Source organism: Buteo buteo, chromosome 13, assembly GCF_964188355.1.
Source record: "Buteo buteo chromosome 13, bButBut1.hap1.1, whole genome shotgun sequence".
NCBI classification, from domain to species: domain Eukaryota; kingdom Metazoa; phylum Chordata; class Aves; order Accipitriformes; family Accipitridae; genus Buteo; species Buteo buteo.
The window spans coordinates 26,204,647-26,227,825 of NC_134183.1; the positions used below are offsets into that span (position 1 = coordinate 26,204,647).

Below are 23,179 nucleotides of genomic sequence, written 5' to 3' on the forward strand. Positions count from 1 at the left end.
AAAAGTCCCAGTGCACCTTTTGAAAAGTAAGGCTCTTAATCCCTGTGTGCTGGCCAAAATCTATTTTCAGCGATACCACTCTGGCTATCAGCATTTCCTGTATTGTTCCAGATGGAGATAGTGTTGGCCATTGCATCCTGCTCCAAACCGCATGCTGGGCTCCTCTCTGTTTTGGAACAGCTGATATTTTCCAGAAACAACCATGCTGCAGTGGTGTGTGAAGTGATCTCTATATATCCCTCACTTGTCTCACAGGAATGGAATGAGGATTAATCAATTATGACCGAATCATGATCCCATTGAAGTCAAAAGAAGGGTTTTTTCCATTGGCATCATGGGGGCCAGGGTGGGCTTCTGTGTGGATATTATTGTTTTGAGATACCTGCACGTAAAAACAAATGAAAATGCAAAGCATTACCTTGTTGAAGGCGTCTGTGGAGTGAGAATTCCTTTAGCTGGAAAGGAAAATGCATTTTAAAGGCTGTTTCCTCAAGAGTCTAGTTACTTGTCACAACAGGCGTTACTGTGCATGAGGAAATCCCGGTTCGTTGAATGTGGCTTTAAGCATGTGGTGTTGGTCAGCTGGCATTTGTGGCTTTGCATGTCCTATGCATCCAAAACATGCTTTGTTACACTTTCAGGGCTGGTTCCTGCTCTTTTCCCAGTGCAGTCGATGGTGTGAAATTGTATCTCAGAAGCCATGTTCTTAAAACCATCAATTATTCAGCTTTAAATATTGGAAGAAAGTTGAATACTGAGTGACAATAGCTGCAGGTTATTCTTATTGACCAAATGTTAATTCTTGTGGGCAAACAAACAGAGAATCTAAAAAAAGAGCAACTCTGGCTAGATTTCTAAGAGACTGCAAAATATTTCCTGCTTAGATCTTCTGTCACATGCCACTTACAATGTCGCATTTCAAACTGCAAATCAATTTACAAGTTGGACAAGTGATATCACTGAAAAACATTTTTGCAGGATTGCCTAACTTCTTCCATGCAAATATAATAATAGTACATCTCTCGTGCAAATATAGTAAAGAGTGGTCATGGACTATTTTGGGAAAAGCATACTCACCAGATGGACATAGAGAGAATATTCAGTCCACCACTGAGGAGCAGATGAACAGTAATAAATATTATTAAAGGCAGGTATGGATGAAGATTAGCCTATTCCTGCAGGAAAACTATCAAATTAAACTTAGAAAAATGTTGGTACATTAACAACATAAATCATGTGCTCTTCTGCAAATGAACAGTAAATGAAAAATAGAGGATATATGTCATCCATACTTTACAGTGTTGACTTCATTTTCTCAAGTATGTAGAAAAGGTTTTGATGTGTGTATATTAATATTTCTCTATTGGTTAAAGATAAATTTAAAGCAAAACATAGCTCAAAGCTTTTCTGGAAATAAGTGTTCTGCTCTGTCTTCCACCAAGTCCCATGGAGTTAAACTGAATTCTGTAACTGAGTGCTTGGTGTAATCTCTCATGGTAGTGCACTGTGATCCTTCCCCTGGCTCCAAAGCCCTAACTGAACTATGGCTGAAAAACTTCATATGATATTAATGCATGGCTGTGGCTGCCTGCCATCCTTTTGGTACTTCGTCAAAACCCAGGTAAGCACTCTGGATCTAGAGAGTGCCCCTCCAGGCGCTTGAGCTGCAAACATGTCCCTAAAATGTTTTGGGTTTTTTTTAATATTTGCAAACGATTAAAAATTTTGCTCTGATTTTTCAAAAAATATGGATTTTGTACACCCCTCAAGGACAATGACATTTCCCCAGAAAAGTGGAATCTGTGTTTACCATTAGATATGAGCACTTTTATAACTTCTGTTAACTAGAATTACACAAGACTGGATTTAAGAGTGTTGACAGTAAATACTTTCTGAGAAGCCAAATATGGAGCTGAAAAAATCTGATTGTGTTTGTTTAACTGATTGGTAGTGTTTATGTATTTTGTCATCCGAGTACTGTTGTGGAAGAAAGTTATATTAGGTAAAAACAGGAATGCAGAAGCTCCCCTTGAGCTAGTTTGGTCTAGGGAAGACATGCGGCCCAAATTGCCACTCAGTATATTCTTTTAAAATGCATTTTCTCATCAAAGTATTCCTGGCATCTTTGTTTGTGGGAGCTGTATTCTCGTTGTTCTTTTGTCAAATAACTATTTTTTACTTTTCCAGATTTTAATTATTAGTGTAGTAAAAAGAGAACAACTTCTGCATGATTTGTAGTTTTCTGACTTCCCTTGTATTATTGGTTAATTATTGTAGTTTAGCAGGACCTAGACATAAGGACTGGTATAAGTCAAGGTCTTTAACTTTATTTGAAAATGGTATAAATTAAGTCCAGGAGGGGTTTTTGGTTTTGTTTTTCTCTAATGCATTTTGGAAGCATAAAAATATTAGTCTACTTCTTACATGCATCTTAATTGCTTTCCATAGGACATTCTGCAGGGTAAAAAACTCAACACTTTTTTCAGAGAATGGTGCAAAATATAGCTTTTGTGGTGACAGACAATTTCTGTCACAAATGCAAGTTATCCCTTTCTGTGAAAGACACCCATAGCTGGGCACTTCCAACTTCATATCTCTGAGCCAGGTCTGGCTTCCCTGAACTCGAGATATTTTCCACAACTGGAGGAGAGAAATCTTGTGCTGTGGTGGCACTCATGCCCTCATGAGCTTTAGTGAGAGCTTTGGGGTGCTCACCACTATACCTCAACCATCAGTTTTTGTAAATAGGCTTGAAATCCCATGTAGCTTCATTCCCACCTGGCACTCTGTCTGTACTGCTCAGTCCTTTGAGAAATTCGTCCAGGGGAAGGATCCACATACCTCTGCCCACAAGGAAACAGATAAGCCTTTATCAAGCCATTGGGCATTCGTGTAAATGAATCAGACCTCCTGTGTACCCAGGGAAATATCTTCCTTTTCCAGTAAGGCAAGCAAGGACTTGATTAAGGCACAAAGTCCACCCATGAGTAAGTGCTAAAGGAACACAAAGAATGAGGTGTTTTGCACCAGTCTGAAGTACGAATTCCTACAAGCAGCCAAGGCAAGCAGTTCTGGAGAACTAAAACGCTCTGAAAGGTCTGGCCCCAGCCTCTCTTCCTCTGTCCTATTTTATACGGGAATAGTGTTTTTCTGGGAGAGTAAGGGTGGGGATGCATTGGGGAGTGATCCTTCAGGGAGGGAGCTGGGGGATGGAGACCTGCCTACTGGCACGTCCAGGACCCTGGGAGAAGGGCAAAGGGGAGGCAGGGTGTCTTGGAGCAGGACAGGCTGCAAAAAGAAAAAAAAACATTTCTCACTACAGCCCCTAGGAACATCCCACATTGCCTTCTCACCCCCTCCCCTGGCTCCCACTGCTCTGCCCTCCCTTTCCTTCTGCCGTCCCCGTCCCCTGTCCCCACACGTCCCTGATCACACACTGAAAATGTACCCCCTGCTGCAGAAAGTCAGGTGTGGGGCAGCAAAATTCGGTTTCGCTTATGCTGCTTGAGCTGGCTCTGGTTTCATGGGCAGGATTGGTTTTACACATGATGCAGGACCACAGCAGAGTCCCAGGCTCAGCAACAGTCCCGTGGCCCCGCAGCCCCCTTGGGGGCCAGACACCCTTCCTGCTGCAGGAGAGCCGGCTGCAGGGAGCCTGGGGGGGTCTTCCCCACCTCCCCTCTTCCCTGTCCCCCCACCCCTGTGGCAGCATGACCCCCTCACCCGGCTCACCGACCCACACCCACACCAGACATTGTTCATGCACCATAGAGCCCAACACAGCCAGTATAGCGGAATGGGCTAATTAAAAAGGCAGCATTTAAAATGCCAGTCCGTGGTTGTTTGGAAATGTAATCCAACTTCGGTATTATTTTCGAGCTTAGATTTTTGAATCCAAAATTCCATGTGACGGAAGAGATGGGTATTTAAACAGATGTCTGCAATTTCTTTAAAAAATAGAGATTGAGTTACAGATGGTAGAAAGGACCTGAGAATTAAAAACTCCTGAGCTACAAGAAAATTTACATGTGAGCAAAATGATTTGCTGAAATGAATGGTTGTACCATTCTGCATGTTTGAAAATTAAGCTTCTTTCACCAAAAAAGTAAGTATCTTTTCCCTTCTGTATTATCTGCTTCTCTGCTAGTAGCCTTGGCCGTCACCATCATCATCACAGCCAAGTTGCAATATGAGGGTCCTGTTTCTAACAGACAAGGCATATAGTTCTTTCCTTCTCCTATGTCTTGTACAATTTGGCCTGCCAGGACCAAAAATTTTGATGTGGATTAGTTTAAAAGAAAAGTAATCTACCCCATCTGCATAACTGGTGCCTGATTGCTCTAACTTCCATTTTATAAATCACAAATAAATGGAATTTTGTGATGTAAACCTGGAAGGAAACCAGAGTCATCATCTGTACTTGCAGATGAAATGGAATTTTTTTCTTCTTCTTTTGGGGATTTAAAAAGAAAATGACCAAAATAAACTTTGAATGAAAAAGCTGGTAACTTCTAAAGTGACATATGAAATGCAAAGCGCTGCATATTGGAAGGGAAAAACTGAACACATTTGGTACGATTTTGAGGAGCAATTCAGGATTCAGCTCATCAGCTGCAAGACCTGTGCATTGCTGTCAGTAGCTTTATGAAGATCTCCACTCATGCATATGTGCTCAAAATAAAGCAGTATTAGGATGTATATGAAACAAGTACATAGACTCAAATACAAGCTGTAAGACTTTTACATGCAGTGCTCCTCATCTGCGCTGCAGAGTCCCAGTTTTTCCATTGCAAACCCAGTGCAAATCAGCATGATTTCAGAGAAGAGCAGCAAGACCCACTAGGTGCAGAAAAAAGCTGTCATGTGAAGAGTGACCAGCCTTATTTACTTTACAGTAGAGTGGACATAATCAAAGTGTCTGGGAGTATCTGTTTTTCTCTGTCTTACCTTGTAAGTACAAAGAAATAGGTCTGTTAAGGGAACAAGGCTTGCTCCAAGTATGGGAACACCTTTACAAATGTTGAGGTTCAGTGGGCACTCCTGGATGTGTCCCAGGCTGGATGGATTTCTAGTAGACCAAAGTATGGAGGATGCCTAGAGGATCTGTCCCAAATTGTTTATTAATGCTGACAGATGCTCTCTGTCAGAATTATTAGAAATCCATCAGCCTCTTACAATTTTGCAGCCTTCAACACTGTGCTGGATATGCATATTCAGGGCTAGGAAACCTGTGGTGGCTGGTAGGGCATTATTCTGGTTTTGCTGGCCTCCCTTATATGTCTATGTCTTTTCTCTCTAAAATCTTATTTAATATTATTTTTTGTTAGCTGTGTATTTGTCTTCATTGAGAAGGCAGCGTATACCACAGTGTGATGATGAGACCTCTTTGCACTTACATAAAAATCTGCTTCAAACTGATATTTGCATATTTCACAGGACAACTTTTTGAAAGTGAGGTAGAAACCACTTGCGTACCTTCTATTACTCCACTTAGACAGGAGCTTCCTGGCACTAAGTAATTATACATGTAAGAATAAACTGCAAAGAACAGTAAAAGAATGTTCAACCTGCTCTTTTAAAGATGATTGACAAAATGCTTTTAAATGGTCTTCTCCTTTTTTACTTTTAAAGACACAGAAAGTAGTCCTACATGATTGTTCTTGGATTATTTTGGTTTATTTCTGGAGGAGAGTGGAGGGGGAAACTGCTTTTACCTTAGAAATCACATGTCTTGCTGGAGGACTTGTTGAAGGGCTCAGATGTTTATCGTGAGCTCTGACATTTTAATTGAAAGGACAAGAGTGTTGATTTTTTTAAACAAATAGATCCTTTGTCCAAATTGTTTATTAGATATTGGATTAAGTAGGTTTTAACAATGAGAGTAGTAAATCACAGCATTTTCAACAGTCTGACTTAAAATCTATTCTTTTCTCAGTTGCTCATCTTTAAAATTTTATATCCAGTGATATTATAATTACATTAATTCTCCATTTGTCAGGGGATTTTGAAAACTAATTCTCTGTTTCAAATTTAAAAATCAAGAATTCCCCAAAGCTTTTTTTGTTAAACTCCTGGATAACATTTAAAGCTTGAAAAAGGTTGGTTATTTATCAAAGACAAAAAAAAAAAAAAAAAAAAGGGAAATGGCATAGCTCAGTTGGAGTAAAATAATGCAAATTTCATCAGTCTAGTTGGAAAAAAAGAAAATCACCGTATTGAGTATTTTATTTAATACTATCTGCCATGGGAAATAGGGAGAAGACTGTCTTGAAGTATAATAGTTGAAAAAGACTAAACAGCAGGTTTTCTGAAACAAAATTATAGCTAAAATAAAATAAAGTGGCAAAAGATGACAATAGTGAAAGCCAAACAAAAGGAGAGAACAGAAACACAGAGAGAGAGAAAGAGACTGGTGAGCTCTTTGCTTTTCAGAATGCAGACTGGGTACATACTCCTGATTGCTAGATCAGTTTTCTGAAAAGGATATTCACCCTGTATCTAGGTATCAAAAAAATTATATCTTTAGGAGGCCCGTGGGAATAGGAGAAAATTCTCATCTAAAGAAGTTACATCCATTTACAGAATGTGGATATTTTGATTGCTCAGCTTGAATCATGCCGAGGGATCCTGTGCCTTCAGTATTTTGAGCCTTCCTAACTGTGCCACAGTAATAAGAGCACACTTGTGAATACTAAATGAGGACTGAATTACCATCATGCACACATCCCGCACCGGAGCCAAATCGGAAGTGAAATATCATGTCACGTATGAAAGCTTAAGAACTATTAATTTTGATAGCATATTTATAGTTCTCATTTACAGAGAACTCAAAATACTTTAAGAAAATGGAATACTAAATTTTACTAAAATAATGTAAATCAATGGGAATTATACACGAATTAGGACTCTTTGTGATGGTGGAGGAGTTCAACATGGAACTGTCTGTAGGGCAATCTCTTCATTCAATATTGATAATGTTGAACGGTTTCCATGAGATCTGGGCCTCATTCAAATCCATGGGACTTCTACCATTGACTTAGATTGAGGACAGGACTTCATCCTCTTTTTTGCAGAGATAAGAGAACAACAACAGTGTGCCACACTTCAGAAAGAGGAATATCACATCCATTTGGAAGAACAGAGGGAATTTCAGACAAAGGGAGCACACTTACAGAAACCCAAATATGAGCAGAAAACTGGGTTAACTTGCTGTCTGCCAGACCAAATGTCTCAGGGTCCTTGAGAAATGGGACCACAACTCTGTCTCTCCTAGAAGACGGTTCTGAAAAGAGCATAAATCAAATGGGACGACCTTACGAACAAAAGCAATATACAGAATTTTTTATCACGTGAATTTCACAGACAATTATGCTTCCATAAGCTTAAGCTTTTTTTATAATTGGGGATAAAAATACACTCTTGAATGCAAGATTGAAAAAGATTAAAACATTAGAAAATGCTAAGGCAACTGCAGTTCCAATTTCCAATTTTCATCTTATCATGACACATGTAGTAAGTGCATTACCCCATTTTGATCCAATTCCATTAGATATTTGTAAGTCACATACAGCACTGGTTCATAAAACACAGCTTTCGGATACTCACCGAAATGAGCTAATTAATCAGAGAGGAGTAAGACAACTCCTCTGTGATGAATGCAGTATGTAATTTAACTAAATGAAGTAAATGGTGTAAAACCAGTGAGATAAAATGATCCAATTTATGGTGGGAGTTTTTTCCACAAGATTGCTAGGCTGCTATTTTTTCCCCTCAGAGAACGCTACCCCTCGCTGTTTCCCCAAGAAGAGACGAATGGTCATATCAAAGCAATATTCAAGGCTGCAGCCCATCGTGAACAGGAAAGGATGGTCACTTTTGCCATGACTATCCCAGAGGAAACAGAACCTCTCCTTCAGCTGGCAGAACAGGACATGGGAATTCCGTAGACATCAGTGATTAGGTAAGGAGTTAAGTCTCCTTCAACAACCACACAGCAACCATCTGACCACGATAAAGAGAGCAGATACATTGGAGTGGTGTCATCCCACAGCCTTTTGAAAATGTCTATGTAATTCACCCTGGGTTTTTTTCCCCATGGCATAGACTTTATTTGAGTGTATAGAATTGAAATTCCTTTTTGGTGTTCCAGACATCAGGAAATAGTTGTCTGTCAGAGTGGGAGACTCTTCCATTGTCCATAGCAGGAAGGTGTTGGGTTGCTGGTTAAGTTTTTCTTTGAGGGTTTCCATGAGGTCCCCAGGTAATACTGGGGACAACCCCAGTTATTACACACAAAGGTAAAGCAAGCTAACATAAAGCCTTTCCCACAACTTCTAAACTTTCTTTGAAAGAAAGGATAAATCAACGTGAGATTAAAAAAAAAGGTGAAAATAATCACTCTTGATGGCTGGGTATTAATTATAACTTTGTGTGGGAGAAGTTAAAATCCTCTCTTATGTGTGAACTGGGCGTCTTTTCCCCACAAAAGAATAACTGTGTCTGTGTAGCACAGTCCTACAAATACCCAAACGAGCAGGTCCATGGCTTTTCTATGGATTTGTGTCCTGTGATTGCCTGTCAGAGGTCAGCGTCACCCTCGTGGCTGGGCAGCCGTAATAGAGCTCTTCCACACGGGTGCAACTTTTCCTTCCATGGAAAGGAATCATCCCTCTTTATTTTCATGAAACCTATAGGAAAATGCCAGCTTTGGGACCACGTCTGGCACAGACTGGGGGCGGGGGGGGGGCGCTGAGAGTCAGTCCTCTTGATGCAATTTGCACTTCTGGGTTGAGCGGCAGGGTGGGTGGTGGCTGGATGCGAGACCCAGATGATGGGGGCTGGGGGGCTGAGTCTGCCCGGCCCCGTTGCCCAAATGGGGCTGAAATTGCCCAGCGCCTCTAAAGCTCCTTGGGATGGGATGGGGGTGAGGGGGGCAGGCGCGCACAAACGGTCTTCATTTCCCTGGGAAAACGGGTTCAAAGGGCGGAGAGAGGCGGGGAGGGCTTGGCGGCGGGAGAGCATCGCCTGCCCGTGTTCCACCAGCCAGCCCTCGGCCGTGACATCGCCCCGGGGGCGGCAGGGCGGCCCCGGCATCCGCTCTCGGACCGCAGCCGTGCCCGCGCCGCGGAGACGGGGCTGTCGGCGGGGCGCGCTCCCGCTGCGGGACAAGCCGTGCTGGGGACAGCCGGTCCCGGGAGAGCCGGTGGCGAAGCGGCCGATCTCCCGGGGAATGCGGTCCCGGGAGGAGCATGTCCGGGGCCACCGGTATGGGCTGCGCCCCACGCCCCCCCGCGCCGCGCCGTCGGGGCTGCACGGCAGCGGGCGGGGCCGCTCGGGGGGCGCCCCCACAACTTCACCCGAAGTTTTCTCGCCGACCCCCCCGCCCCGCGACGCCGAAGCCTTCCGCCGGGGCTTCCCGCTTCCCACCCGCGGCACGAACGGCCGCAGGGCGACTTTCGCCGCCGCCTCTTGCCGGGGCCCGGGGCGGGGAGCGGAGGGGCCCCGGGGGGGGGCGCGCCCGCCCCGTCCCGCCCCGCCCCGCCCCGCCGCCCCCGCGCTGCCGCCTGGCAGGGCGGCGGGTGCCGCGGGAGGCTGCTCGGTGCCGCCGCCGCCCGGGAGGGAGGTTATGTAAGGGGGGAGGGAGGCGGCGGGAGGAGGAGGAGGAGGAGGAGGAGCAGGACGCCTCGCCGCCGCCGTGCAGCCGCAGCCAGCCGGGGCCGGTGCCGGGGCCGGGGTGGCCGCATGTGCGAAGTGGGGACGCGGCCGCCGCTGGCCGCCGAGCGCGGGGAGCCGCCCGGGGGTGCCGCCGCCGCCGCCGAAAGGTGCCGAGACATGGGGTGAGTCCGCCGGGCCCCGGCCACGTGTGGGCGCCGACCCCCGCGTGGGCGCCGCGTCCCGCCCCGGCCCCGCGTGGGCACCGCCTCCGCCCCCCCCCCCCCCTCGCCCGCCCCGGCCCCGCGCCCTGACCCACGCGTGGGCGCCGCCTCCCGCCCCGGCACCGGCCCCGCCGCAGGTGCGCCCGGTCGCCGCGAAGCGCTGCGCTGGGAGAGCCCGGCCGCCCTGCGAACGCTCCCCGAACCCGGCGTTTTATAACGTAATTAATCATTTACCGGCCGCTCGGCGCGGCGGCGGGGAGGCTCCCGCCCGAGCCACCGGCGGAGCGGGCAGGCAGCGGAGGAAGAACACCCCGGGCGCCTTACCGGTGGCAAAATCCCCGCTGGAATGAGTGGGGAGGAGCTGGGGGCGTCGCGGCCCGGGGGGGGCTGATGCGGGGCCGGGGGGTCCGGTCCCTCGCCGGGAAGCGGCGGGATGTGCGCGCCGGTCTGAGCCGCGAGTTCATTGTCAGATGTTCCGTGCTCTGCTTCAGCGAGAGCTCTCGGCTGCTGGAGGCACGCAATAAACTTGCCTGAACTGTGTCAGTTGTTCGCTAATTTGTGTAAATATTCACCCCGCCGGCCCCCCACCCCCGCCGTGGTGGGTTTTTTTAACATGCCAGAAGTCTCTGATAACATGTGATGGCCTCTTGGGGGATTCATCTTGATCTTTCCAAAAATCAGTCCTGCATTTTTCCTATCCTCTAACTTTAATGCGGGGACAAAAGCCAAATGCTGGCATTAGAGCAGTTTGGGAACTAAGTGTCAGGAAACAGAGGTTAAGGTTGTGCTTTTGTCTTGAACTATATATAGGTTTGAGATCCTCTCGACCAGAATGTCTTGGGGGATTCCAAACCCACACATTTAATTTGCTTTATTTTTATCCTATTATGTTCTCTTACACCTTTTCTCTTCCTTGCTTCTCCTCAGCCCCCTGTGGCAAGGAATCATTCTCCAGTTTCTGAGCTTCCTCATGCTGCTTCCAACTATGCATACTCACGCTATAGATTTGTTTATTATTCTTGAAGTTACATAATTTGAGACAACATGGATAAATAATGAATTAAAATGCCACGCATGTGTCCGAATTTGATACCCAGGAGTACTGAGTAGAAGTACAGGGGCAGAGGGAGGAATAAGATCTAAGTATCTCCCCGTGTTTCACTTCGGGATTACAAGGGGCTCGTCTGCTTCTTAATTAAGTGAAGCTCCGCTGGAAAATAAACCAGAAACTGTCCTTGGGGTTGGAGAAAGAAGCATCGAAACCTGGCTGGAGCAGCGCTGCCCCGCTGAGTCCAGGATGGTCAGAAACATCCACCCAAGGGAAAGTTGCCGCTGTCATTTTACCTGGGCTTCTCTAAAGGCAAATATTTTTGTTGATATTTTTAACCGTTTCCATACTGGTAGATCAGTTTAGCTGAAAAGCTTAGCTGTGGCTTGAAGAGAATTGAGGGGAAGGTCGCAGTGGTCCCCCCCCCTTCTGTAAGTCAGTCGTAGCTCTGAGCTTGGCGTGGTCCTGCTCTGCCTCCAGAGCTGCTCAAGCTGCGAAGCACTTGAAGGCTTTTGAGTGCTCTGGTTGTGCTCGTGTCTGTGCTGCTACGTATGCTGTGTTGGGTCATGCAGACTTCTACCGGTATGAGACACGTTCACCAGTCTCATTCAATATCCTGATTTAATGTGTTTCACTTCAAGTTATTTCAGTCTTATGCCAGTGCACGTGAGATCAAACTCCCAGCATCATTCATTCCCAGGGTTTCGGCGTGGGTTGTATACGCTCGTACACTCTGTACAGGGTGTAGACGAGGTGTTTTTTGGATATACGTTTTGCCAGTGTCTCGCTTCCCATTCACCTTTCTGACAGAGAACTTGGAAGTATGTTTGTGACAGTGTTGTTGCAGCCGTGGCTTAGCACGTGTGACACAGGAGCAACGCCCCAGGGTTCCTCCCTGTTCCATCTCTGCTGGCAAATCCTTCACCTCTGCGTGCTCCAGCTTTTCCTTCTGTGAAATGGGCACCTCTGTACTTATCTGTCTTTGTGAAGCATGTTGTGGTCAGAGTACAGAGCTCAGTCTTTCTTACTTGAAAGAATATATTTTGTCCCAGGCCTTCCAGTGGGATTTGCTTCCTGGGCACATTTTTGTGTCACGTATGGGGCACATTCTCACAGAAATGGTGACAATAACTTGATGCTTAGCTCTTAAAATATTTTTTTCTTTTTCTTTCTTTTTTTTTTTTTTTCCTGGGGGTGACCATTGCTAATGATTGATTTAAATGCCGCCTATGGATTTGGCAGTGACTGATGGTGCTATGAAACCTGATATAGCTACTTGAGCTTAGTAAAGCTATTTAAATTGCTTATTAGCTGTGAGCTGAGCTATTTAAACTGTTGTTTTAGTTCAGCTTACTAGGCAGCAAGGTAGTGTCAAGTTTTACAAAAGTAGTTTACATGTTTAATAAAAATTAATGCCTGTAATTCAGGGGATGTGAAAACAATGCTGTAAAAAAAAAGAAGTGTCCAGGCAGAAAAAAAAAAAATCTGCTTCAGTGCCCGTTAAAGTCAATGTGAAGGTTCCTGCTGGCTGAAAACCATTGTCTTTGGGTCAACGCACTGTTAAGGATCTTGCTGGACAAATGTTTACTTTAAAGGGAACAAATCTTTTCCTAAATCACCACTTTCATCCACCCAGCATATCTGATAACTGCTGTTATCTCAATAGTTTCAGAGCTTGAACTTTAGCTATTTGAAAACCACAATGTAACACATTTCCAGCTGTAGAAATCTTTGAAAATAACACCTGATTCGTCTCTTGGTGTTGTAAGCCAAGGGCTAACACAACCAAGAAAGTGGCTCGCTTGTCTGTGGCTCTGATTTTAGTGAGCTGTACCTACTCATCTAATAGCTGTGGTCTGGTTCAATTTGACCTCAATTTAAGCAGTCTAAGCTAACTTTCCAGTTATAAAGAAGCTTCAGGTTAAGTTACTAGATGATTTAAGGAGGTATTGGATAGCTGCTTCATCTGTGCTTAAATTCTTTTACTATTTTCATTTCTTTAGTATTGCCTTATCTCTGTTACAAAATATTTCTTGTTATGAGGCATGTGACAAGTATCCAGTTTGGATTAGACCTGTAAATCACTTCGCTGCTGCTGAAGCTGTTATTTATATTATCTGTTGGATTAAAACTCAACTAATTTAAATACCCTCTGGCAATACAATTGAATTTAAAATCTGTTTTATAAATCATATCAAAATGAAAATCAGGCCTCTGAGTGTTAGAAATTATTGCAGAAAGCTGTACAACAATATAGAAGTGTGTGCTATACAGGTTAATGATGAACTAGCTCATAGCACGCACTTCTCTTGGCTGATATGAGATGGCTTCTCTGTGCTGCTTCCACAGGGGCTAATGTGGTATATTAGTCCTGTCTGGCTGGGATCCATCCATACCTCCCCCAGGTGGGCTCTGGGCCCATGCCTTCCTCCAGGAAGGTGGGAGAAGGTGAGTTTTCAAGCCTGAATCAAGCAATGAAGTAACATCATCTTAAGGAGACGGGACTCATGAACAAAACTCTGCCCCTCCTGTAATATTTTCATGAAAAGGTGCAGTTGGGGGCCTATATTTCTGAGACCAGTCATACGTAATGTTTTTATTATGCAGTGACATTTAAGAGAATCAGGGATGTCTGTCTTGCACTCTTGCCTTCTGCTGTTAGCAATAGTAACATCCATCGGCCAACATATGGCTTTATTTGGGGAGTAGAAGGCAAACAAATGGGAGCACGAGGAAAGAAGAAGGTGAAGAAAGCAGATGATGTGATGAAGCTAGTGTTATAGGAAGACATTAATTTTGGATGGTGTTCAAGCTGGCCTCTCCCGGTACCAGCAGTACTTTAGATACCATGGTGATAAGCTTCGCCTAAGAAGCTCCGTAGCGGGGAATTGTGTGTTGAGGAGGAAATTCACCTTGGCTGTCGTCCAGCTCCCGCTGAAATCCACGGGAGTCTCGCACCGGCTCCCTCCAAAGTTTGGCCGAGCCATCTGTCCATGAGGGAAGGGGACATCCTGGGACGCCAGGAGTGGTGGGCGGATAATGGCACCCGGCTTTCGCTGCAAAGCCGCTGCCCCTCAAAGCAGGGCTGGGATGAACGTACGCCCAAACGCAGCTGAGTTGGTACTGTGAGCTCAGGGACTCTTTTTTGAGGTTTTAAGGTTAGCAGCTGCAGTTCAGTTCCTAGCACAGCTTGGAGGGGGTGGGGGGCAGAGTATATCAGGCATCATCCAACTGGTGATGGTGTTGGTGTTCAAAGAAGGGGACTGAGATTTGATAGATGCTGAGGCTGTTAATCTCATGATTTTTTGAAGCAGCTGGCTGGGGATGCTTAATTCTTCACAGCCTTGGTTCCTTATGTAGGTATTCCCATTTTGCAGAGTGGATATAAACGGCTGCTGTTCTGATTTGGAGAATTTGGTATCTCTGTGTACAGATAGATACAGGTGTCTGTACAAAACCCAGTGGGAAAGTCAGGCCCAGAGAACTTTGAGTTCTGGAGTAGTATGTTGGGTTCACTGAAATGGATGGAAAACTCTGTTGACCTCAACAGTATGTATAAAACTTGTTATATGTAGTTCCTTTCTTATATTTAACACAATTTAAGTAAGGTTAGAGAGGCAGGGAGCTTGGTGGGGTGGGAGGAAGAAAAAAAAAAAGAGCAAATAGCTAGATCGTCATAAGGATTTGTGTATGCTTAGGATTTTGGTGTGGTTGCATTCAAATGAGTGACCAAACCTGTAATGTTGGAGTGTTTCATCCAAGTCTGCCATCAGGTGAGAGACCTTGCCGCCTCTCACACAATTATGAGAGGAGATCATAACAGTGCAGATAGATGCGCGTAACTGAATTTGGGCTGAAATATCCTGTGTGAATAAGCTCCAAGGAAAACCCGGGATTGGGAGAAATTACAAAACAAGCTAATAAAAGAGTAGCAGAAAGAAATGATGGAGTGATTGGCATGAAAGACACAGTGGGTTATGAAAAAAATCGTAGGGTCTGCTAGAGATAAATTCAGCAAATTACAATAGGAAAAATCTGCCAATATCACAACTAGTTTGAGTGCCCTGATGCAAATTTCACCACATAGACAATGCTGTAGAAAGAGTGAACAGAAAAGAAACTTAATGCTAAGAGAGTGATCGTGGTCTAGTTGCTCTCAGCTACTAACCTAATTAATTACCACTGTTAATTTGATTATCACTTGAGAAGAAACTTATAAATAAAATATCCTCCACAAAGTTGGGATGTCCCTCAAGCCTTCTTTCTTTTTGAAAAGAGGATGGTGAGTAGGTCTCCTGATAACAAAGGCATCATTTGAAATGTTAAAATGAATTATTTGATGTTCAGTTCCTTTAAACTGACAATAGTTTTAACTGGTTCAAGATCTGACAAAGTGTCTTAAACTGTTCAAGGATATTCACAGCATGACTGAAGCAGGCAGAGAGGAGCAACGAGTTTGCTGAGAACTCAAGAGCAAGGGCATCAGCCTGGTTTTGCATCTAGATTTTCTGCAGTGCTGTGTATTCACTTGGCTCTATTAATCCAGTGCCTACAATAAATAGCCTCACCCATGAACATATATTCAAGGACGGGTAAGCATTTTGAATCAGCTGTTGGTTTTCCTGTTGACTTTGTGATAGGGCGTGTGCAGAGTGGGAAGGTCCTTGGTCTTGAAGGCTGCTACACTGTCAAATCTCTGCCTGCTTTCACCTTGAATGCTGTCCATCGCGTCTGTGCACTTTGTGCACTGCAAATACAGCGTGCGACTTGTTTATACTGTGTTTTGGTTGTGGCTCTTTAGGGTGTAAATGTGCTTAGGGGAACGTATTTCAACTATGTTTCTCTGATAATTAAGCTATAAACTGTAAATAGCTGAAAATCCTGTTATTAAATCTCAGAATGTGACAAGGGCACTGCCTTCAAACGAAGACAGAAAGCATTTAAGCCTGTGCATTAAAGAAGCACTTTTAATGGCAAGAGCAATTAGGTAGGGAATAGACCATTAGTATCAGGGAAGGTTACTGCCGTGCCATAGGCACACATCATCCAGCACAGGTTAGAGATGGTGTGAGTAGGGGTTGTGTAATACATACTCATGCAAAATGTACAAGATGAGACTGGATGATGCAGTTGATCTTTGATTGTATTTTTGATGACACATCCTAGCTGCTCTCTGCCTGTTTGTAAGAGAAATCTGCCCGCTGCTGCTGGCTTGGATGCTCTGTGCTTAGCTCATGTGTGACATGAGTAGCTGGCTGCTTACTCCTCATTGACGCAGCTACTATTAGAGGCTACTGGACCCTCTTGCATCACTTGGAAATGCTTCGTAATGGTAATTTTGCCACTGGGGTCAGGATTAAAATGAAGATAATATTTTAAATAATTGATGCTCAAGGCATTTTAGGATTTGTTTAAAAAAAAAAAGGATATTGCTGGATGACATCACCAAGCGGGACAGCCTGCTTAATGACTCATAGGGGAGCAGGAGGCTCTGCTGTGTAGGTGTTTCAGGATTTGTGGGCTTCATGTTGAAGGCTGGCAAGACTGGGAGCTTTAGCTGCACAACAACTGTGGCTTTATCATGGAGAAGAGCGAGCAGATTTGACACAGGGGAAAGAGGGCCTGGCAATGGAGGTGTGAGCAGAAGTGACTGCTGGTTACTGTGCAAAGCTTGTTCACTTCAGTGGCAACGCATCCTCCTTTCCTGCCTCCCCCACGCACTAGTCTGATCTTATTTATTTGACGTGGCTTATCAAAATGCAAGATTGTAAGAATTTCTGAAGTGACAACGTGTTTTCTTTCTTTGTGGAAGTTTCACTGCAGCCTACAGGATTTAGAAATGCAAACCCTGCTGCAATTCAAAAAGAAATTTTCTGTAGAAGTTGCACTTTTCTGCCTACGCATCAAGGGGCCTCAGAGAGCCCTCTGGAGCTGCTAGGTGTTGTTCCCCGTTAGCATTTGCATTACAGTAATAGAAGCCCTGCAACTGCATTCTTATCAGGCGAGGTTTAGTACATCAATGCAGCAAGACAGCAAAGGCCTCTATGGAATATGTTTAAAAATATGTAGCCAGCTTGTACAATATTTTTTCCTAGAGCTGCTTCTAGTTGTACTGAGGATCCTTCCTTGTGGACTGTGAAATGGTGTGTATGAGTACTTACTGTATAAATACTTGTTGTTTGCCTCTGCTTAACACTTCGCAGTAGATTCTCCTCAGATATGGAACACTGTATTTTTTGGGGGGAAAAAAAAAATTAAATCTTGCATGGCTCTGAAGGGAAATGTTAATTTTATTATGTGGAGGTGTGAGCATCTTATTTTCAGTATTCATTACTTACTGTTTCATCCCTGGAAGAAGGACAGATAGTGTAGCCAGAGCTGGGAGTATTCAGCAAGGCTTTTCCTTTTGAAAACATAGCACTTCAAGATGCACACTGTCTCTCCTTCATATTAATTGCGTTGCAGTGACTGACTCAAGTTCTTTGCTTTTGGTGAGTTGCTCTGTAATCTGTAACAGCAACACTTTGTTGTTACCTTTGTTTCATTCCCTGGTTTTATCAAGCTTTTGTATTCCGGCTTCCCGCTATAAATCTGTTGCACACATCTAAAATGTCTCCCTGCAGTTGTTTAAGTGGGAACATGTGATCTTTTTTGTGATACTGAAAATTGTCAATGAGAGCTTTGAAAAAAAATGGGAGAAATTCTCTGAGATGAGACGTGCAAAATGTCCCCAACCAGCACTCAGGGCTGCACTGGGGCTCTGGGCTGCTTGGAGGATGCATGGGAAGCGTGGGGACAGTCTGACACTTTTATTATTGTTTATTTCAGAGATGGTGATGTCTAAAGACAAGGCAGGAGCTCTCTTCTGGTAGGTAGTTCAGACGCCGGTGCAAAGATGGCAACAGCATAGTTGTCCCCCTGTCTCTGCCTTGACATCGCCCCATCTCTAACCAGGATGTACCTATGTACGGGCCCACCAGGTAGAGCCCCCACCTCTTACACCTTCACATAGTCCAAACCCCTGGTAGCCCCAAAGCCAAAATACTCTTCCCTGGCCTGCCAGGAGGTTTCTGCCCAGACAGGGCAGCCCTGAGGTGCTCACAGGCACGACATACACCCAAGGGCACAACCGTTGCCCTTGAGTGTACAAGGAGGACATAAAAGCATCTTTGGACTCTATTTATGTGCATGTATAATCCAATGATTGCCATAATAATCCCCTCTCTTCCAGCTGGGATAGGAAGAATTTTTTTCTTCTATGAAACAATAAAGGAGATCTAGTTGCCTAACACTTTATAGCACACAGGTGAATGAGATGTGTCTCTCTTCATCATTATTTTATTTTGTGTTTGACAGCTTAGTCCGTTACAAGAGATAGCTAATTTTCTGTTGCCTGTTGTTTATAGAGGTGGTCTTTATAAACTTGTATTTAAGGTATCTTCTAAAAATGCTAGTATGTAAAAAGGAGTCTAATTTGGTTTATGGTTCTTTTCAAGAGGAACGGAAACTGGCTTGACTGAGAACAGGGATTTGGCACTTCGCTACGCCCACCCAAATTCAATGAAATTCAATTAAAAGCTTGAGTCTCTAATCTCAGTTACAATGAAACACAATAGCTGCGGAGCCAGGGTCGGATCCCATGTTCCAGAAAGGGAGCTGTTGGTTTGAGAGGTATTTGGGGGGGTAGACGGGGAGGCTGCTCACCACCTCCCAAGCAGATCCAGAAGTGTGCGTGAGTCCGTGCTTCCTTGGGGAAGTTTCCTTTCCCCTCTGTGCCTCTTCCACCTTCCTCTGTGCTTTGGAGCAGGGGAATGGGTGTTTGTGCATAATGTGAAATTCCACTTTGTCTTTTGAGAGATCTGAAGGACAAATAATGTCTTTAAAGTTTCCGTGTGATCCTCAAAGATGTTCCCTGGACAGAAAGTTCTGAGCATCTGTTTTCTGAGACCTTCAAAATTGCATATTATGGAAGATGCATCAGCTTTCAAGGACTTAGTCGTATGCAGCCTGATGCTCCCAGCAATCTCTCTCTCTCCCTGCTTTGCCACCCCAGAATTCTCTGCAAAGCCTGTGGTTTTGCAGAGGGCTGTAGGGAGGGCTTCCTTCTTCAGCTGGACCGAGCTCCTTGTGAAGCCTAGGGTAAACAGCTCTCCTGTGGTTGTGGTTACCTGCTTTTCCCTCTACAGAGAAGGCCTGTTGTGAATTTTTCAGTCTTGGAGCAGTAATCCTGCATACGTATTGTTCAGATCTTTGCAAAAACTTTTCTCCATTGAGTTAGAAATTAGCATTTCAAATTCTATGGGGGAGAAGTTGCCAAAGTCTTTATATTTTAAGCGTAGAGTTTGGAACAGAATCAAAATATCTAATCCACTTTGCATTCCCTGCTTGGTCTCTGCTCCCTGCCTTATGAATTGGCATCCTTGTCCTTAGGAGGTAGAGCAATATTGTGCAACTCTGTGAGGCTTCTCCCATGAAATATCGAAGTAACATTGTATTGATTTGCAACACACTTTCCAATAACTGTTGAATTAGCATGAGTGACATGAGGTTGTACTGGAAAGAGCTTATGCTTGTCAACTGCTTTACAGGATGACCTCTGAATTATTGGCCAGAAGAGAAAATAGACACACGACCGCTGGGAACGATTTGGGATGGTTCAGTGCTGCCTGTTATTCCTTAAAAGAACAGCTGATTTCCATGAGTTAAACAGGGTGCTCCAAACCTTGCACCTTGGATCTATGTTACTTTTCCTCCCTTTCTTTTCTTTTTCTGTTGCCTTTTGGCACTCCTCCTTCCCTCGCGGTGACGTTGGAGCTGCCACAGCTCCCTGCGGGGAGGGCAGCCTGGCCGGTGCCCGGGGCGGCAGCAGCTCCGAGCCTGGGTCAAAGCGTTGGCTGGGGAGGCACATGGAAAAACACGGGGCTAGTCTGGGTTGTCTAGGGAGAAATGGGCAACTGAAATGCTCTTTTGCTGCCTTTCAGGGGTAGTGAAGCTTCTTAAAAGAAAACTGTGTTTAGAGAGATCTGTAATAGAGGCCTTACAAGTCAAATTGATTTAATTCTTAGGGTGCTAAAGTGTGAATGTGCAAAAAGCATAGTAAGAATTTCTCACCAGTTGGCACCTTATCTTCAGTGGCTGAGTACTTGATCCATTCTGCATACTAACACCAGGCACTAATTTTAGATCACAGGGACTACAAAGAGTGCAGTTTCTAGCTCTTGACTTGCTATAATTTACTTATGGTGAATAGGGGAAACTGTGCACAAACTTTTTTCTCCCCCAGCAAGGGAGGTGTCTGCTTCCACTAGCAAAGAATCTCCTACAATGAGACTGCACTCAAAACAAATTACTGAGGAATACAAGGCATGATTTTTAATCCTATTTTAAAACAAATAAATCTTGAGAATTTTGTTCTGAAAATGAAGCAAAAAAAAAAAAAATTATATTGTGTAATAGAAGTTATTCTAGCATAAAAACCTGATAGAATGTACAAGCTGATTTTGCTCACATTTGTTTGGTATAAATAAGCGGTAACTTAGAGCAGAAGAGGATCGGGTCTCCTGCATATACTCTTCCATTGTTTTGAAGGGTGAATTCACTGCTGCATAAATCTCATAAAAGGTTCGAAGCCCACAGCAAAAGTATTAGTAAAGGATGCAGCCATAAGCAGGTTGTGTCATCTGGGATGTGTATCAGCCTGACGTATTATCCATCAAGTGCTTTGTTTGCGTTTGGTAAATACAATGAGCTACCAGCTTTGTGCTGAAGTAGCACTGCAGAACTTATCCAGTCGGCAGTGAGCAGGATGAGCCTCTGATCGCCATCCAGCCAGTTTGTTTTGTTTCACAGGATTGCTGGAGCATAGTTCTGTCCTCTCACAGTTGATTCCTCTTTCAAGAGCAGACATAGGGACAGCTAAATGCACATAGTGCATGTATAGTCCTACTCCAGACCCTGCTGTCCATGGTTTGGGCAGTCCTCCACTGTATTTGCATGGGCCAGGTCTGGGTATATGGCTACCTTTAAAAATAGGACAATAACTTCAGTGTGTTTGCAACCAGAGAGCAGAGAAGGATTTAGAAAAAAATACCAGAAAAAGAAAGTATATGTATGTAGAGACCAGTGATGAGTGGTGTTCCTCAGGGGTTGGTATAGGGACCAGTGCTGTTTAACATCTTTGTTGGCAGCAGGGATAGCGGGATTGAGCGCACCCTGCAAGTTTGCCAATGACACCAAGCTGTGTGGTGTGGTTGACACGCTGGAGGGAAGGGATGCCATCCAGAGGGACCTTGACAGGCTGGAGAGGTGGGCCTGGGTGAACCTCATGAAGTTCAACAAGGCCAAGTGCAAGGTCCTGCACATGGGTCAGGGCAATCCCAAGCACAAATACAGGCTGGGCGATGAGTGGATTGAGAGCAGCCCTGCAGAGAGGGACTTGGGAGTGTTGGTTGACAAGAAGGTCAACGTGACCCGACAATGTGCACTTGCAGCCCAGAAAGCCAACCGTATCCTGGGCTGCATCAAAAAAAAGCATAACCAGCAGGTCGAGGGAGGTGATTCTCCCCCTCTACTCCATTCTTGTGAGACCCCACCTGGAGTACTGCGTTCAGCTCTGGGGCCCCCATCATAAGAAGGACATGGGCCTGTTGGAGCAGTCCAGAGGAGGGCCACGAAGATGATCAGAGGGCTGGAGCACCTCTGCTATGAAGGCAGGCTGAGAGAGTTGGGGCTGTTCAGCCTGGAGAAGAGAAGGCTCCGGGGAGACCTTATAGCAGCCTTCCAGTACCTAAAGGGGGCCTACAGCAAAGCCAGAGAGGGACTTTTTACAAGGGCAGGCAGTGATAGGACAAGGGGTAATGGCTTTAAACTGAAAGAGGGTAGATTTGGATTAAATGTAAGGAAGAAGCTCTTCACTGTGAGGGTGGTGAGGCACTGGAACAGGTTTCCCAGAGAGGTTGGGGATGCCCCATCCCTGGAAGTGTTCAAGGTCAGGCTGGATGGGCCTTTGAGCAACCTGGTCTAGTGGAAGGTGTCCCTGCCCATGGCAGGGGGGTTGGAACTAGATGATCTTTAAGGCCCTTTCCAACCCAACCCATTCCATGATTCTATCAGTGCTGCCAACTCACAGGGCAGCCAGCATATCAAGCAGCAAATAGTGGCAACTAAATAAGGGCAACGCAGAATAGCTAACACAAGGCATGTTGTCCCCTGGCTATCACAACAGTGCTGTACTCCAGCTGAGGACCCACTACACAGCCGGTTTCATCAATAACTGTGTGATACCCGCAGGCCCTCGAGCCTGCACCGAATGGGAATCCTGGGAGAGAGCCCAGCCCCAGTGTGCTGGCCCATCCGAGCCCATCGTTTTTATCCCAGTTCATGGAAAAATTATTTTAGATCATCTCAACGCTTTAAACATTTTGGTAAGTGTTAATATACTTTCAGCGCAGTGGAAATAATCACCATATGGCTGTAAGATTTGCCATCTGTCTAGAAATGCTGAAATACAATTAGTCCATGTAGTCCATTTATCAATCTATAAGTGACAATATTCACAGTCCTGGCAACTTTGGCTGCTGACAGAATCAGCACTTGTATAGGCCTACCTGTCTGGCCTTATTACAATCAATATATAAATGAGATGGAAAAAATCCCATCATTCAGCTGTGTCCTTCACCCTTGACAGAAAGAGAAAAAAAAAAGTCTATATTGGTGTAAATGAGACTGAGGAAATGTTATGCCTTAATTTTTGTAGCACTAATTGGATTTTTATGTCTAGTAGACCTTAATTTCATAAGGCAAAGCCAGATTTACTTGCAGTCTTTCGATCAAGAAATACCAGCAGGACAGAGTATGTCACAGGGGAAAAAATTATTATTAAATCCTTTCCTGTTGTATTAACTTCCAAGGCACAAAAAGCTAAATGTTAGAAACATGAGAAATATGATCATTAGCATCATACAGGTAAGATTTTATTTTTCTAAGGTTTCTTGTTTGACTTCAGAAGTGATAAGGTGGCTTTTCAGCAGAGTGAATATTTTTTTGAAAAAAGGTCAAGGCCTTTTTATTTTAAAATTACTAATGTTCTGACACTGTAAGGGGTCTGACTTTTGACCACTCCTGCAAAGCTAGCCCCGGCTAGCAGGTGTCCTAGCCTGACTGCTCACGAATGTTACTGCCTTAAAATTTGGGTTAGATTTGTAATGGCTAATGCATATCCAGAAAATAACTTGAACTTTTTATTTGGTTTTATAAC

The 23,179-nt window shown here is 44.6% G+C and overlaps 1 protein-coding gene and 1 long non-coding RNA gene across 2 annotated transcripts in view; one reads left to right on the top strand and one right to left on the bottom strand.

The window, feature by feature from the left end:
- Positions 1-258: 258 nt before the first annotated feature.
- Positions 259-10,721, bottom strand: LOC142039045 (uncharacterized). Its single transcript, XR_012652789.1, has 3 exons — positions 10,110-10,721; positions 7,173-7,282; positions 259-382 (listed from the first exon to the last, which is right to left on the bottom strand). It is a non-coding gene; the product is annotated as an uncharacterized LOC142039045 (long non-coding RNA).
- HOMER2 (homer scaffold protein 2) overlaps positions 9,636-23,179 on the top strand; it is a 59,529-nt gene continuing 45,985 nt past the window's right edge. The window contains exon 1 of the mRNA XM_075045164.1: positions 9,636-9,836. Coding sequence (XP_074901265.1) covers positions 9,742-9,836 — 95 coding nt within the window. The 5' untranslated portion in view covers positions 9,636-9,741. The remainder of the gene's footprint in view (positions 9,837-23,179) is intronic.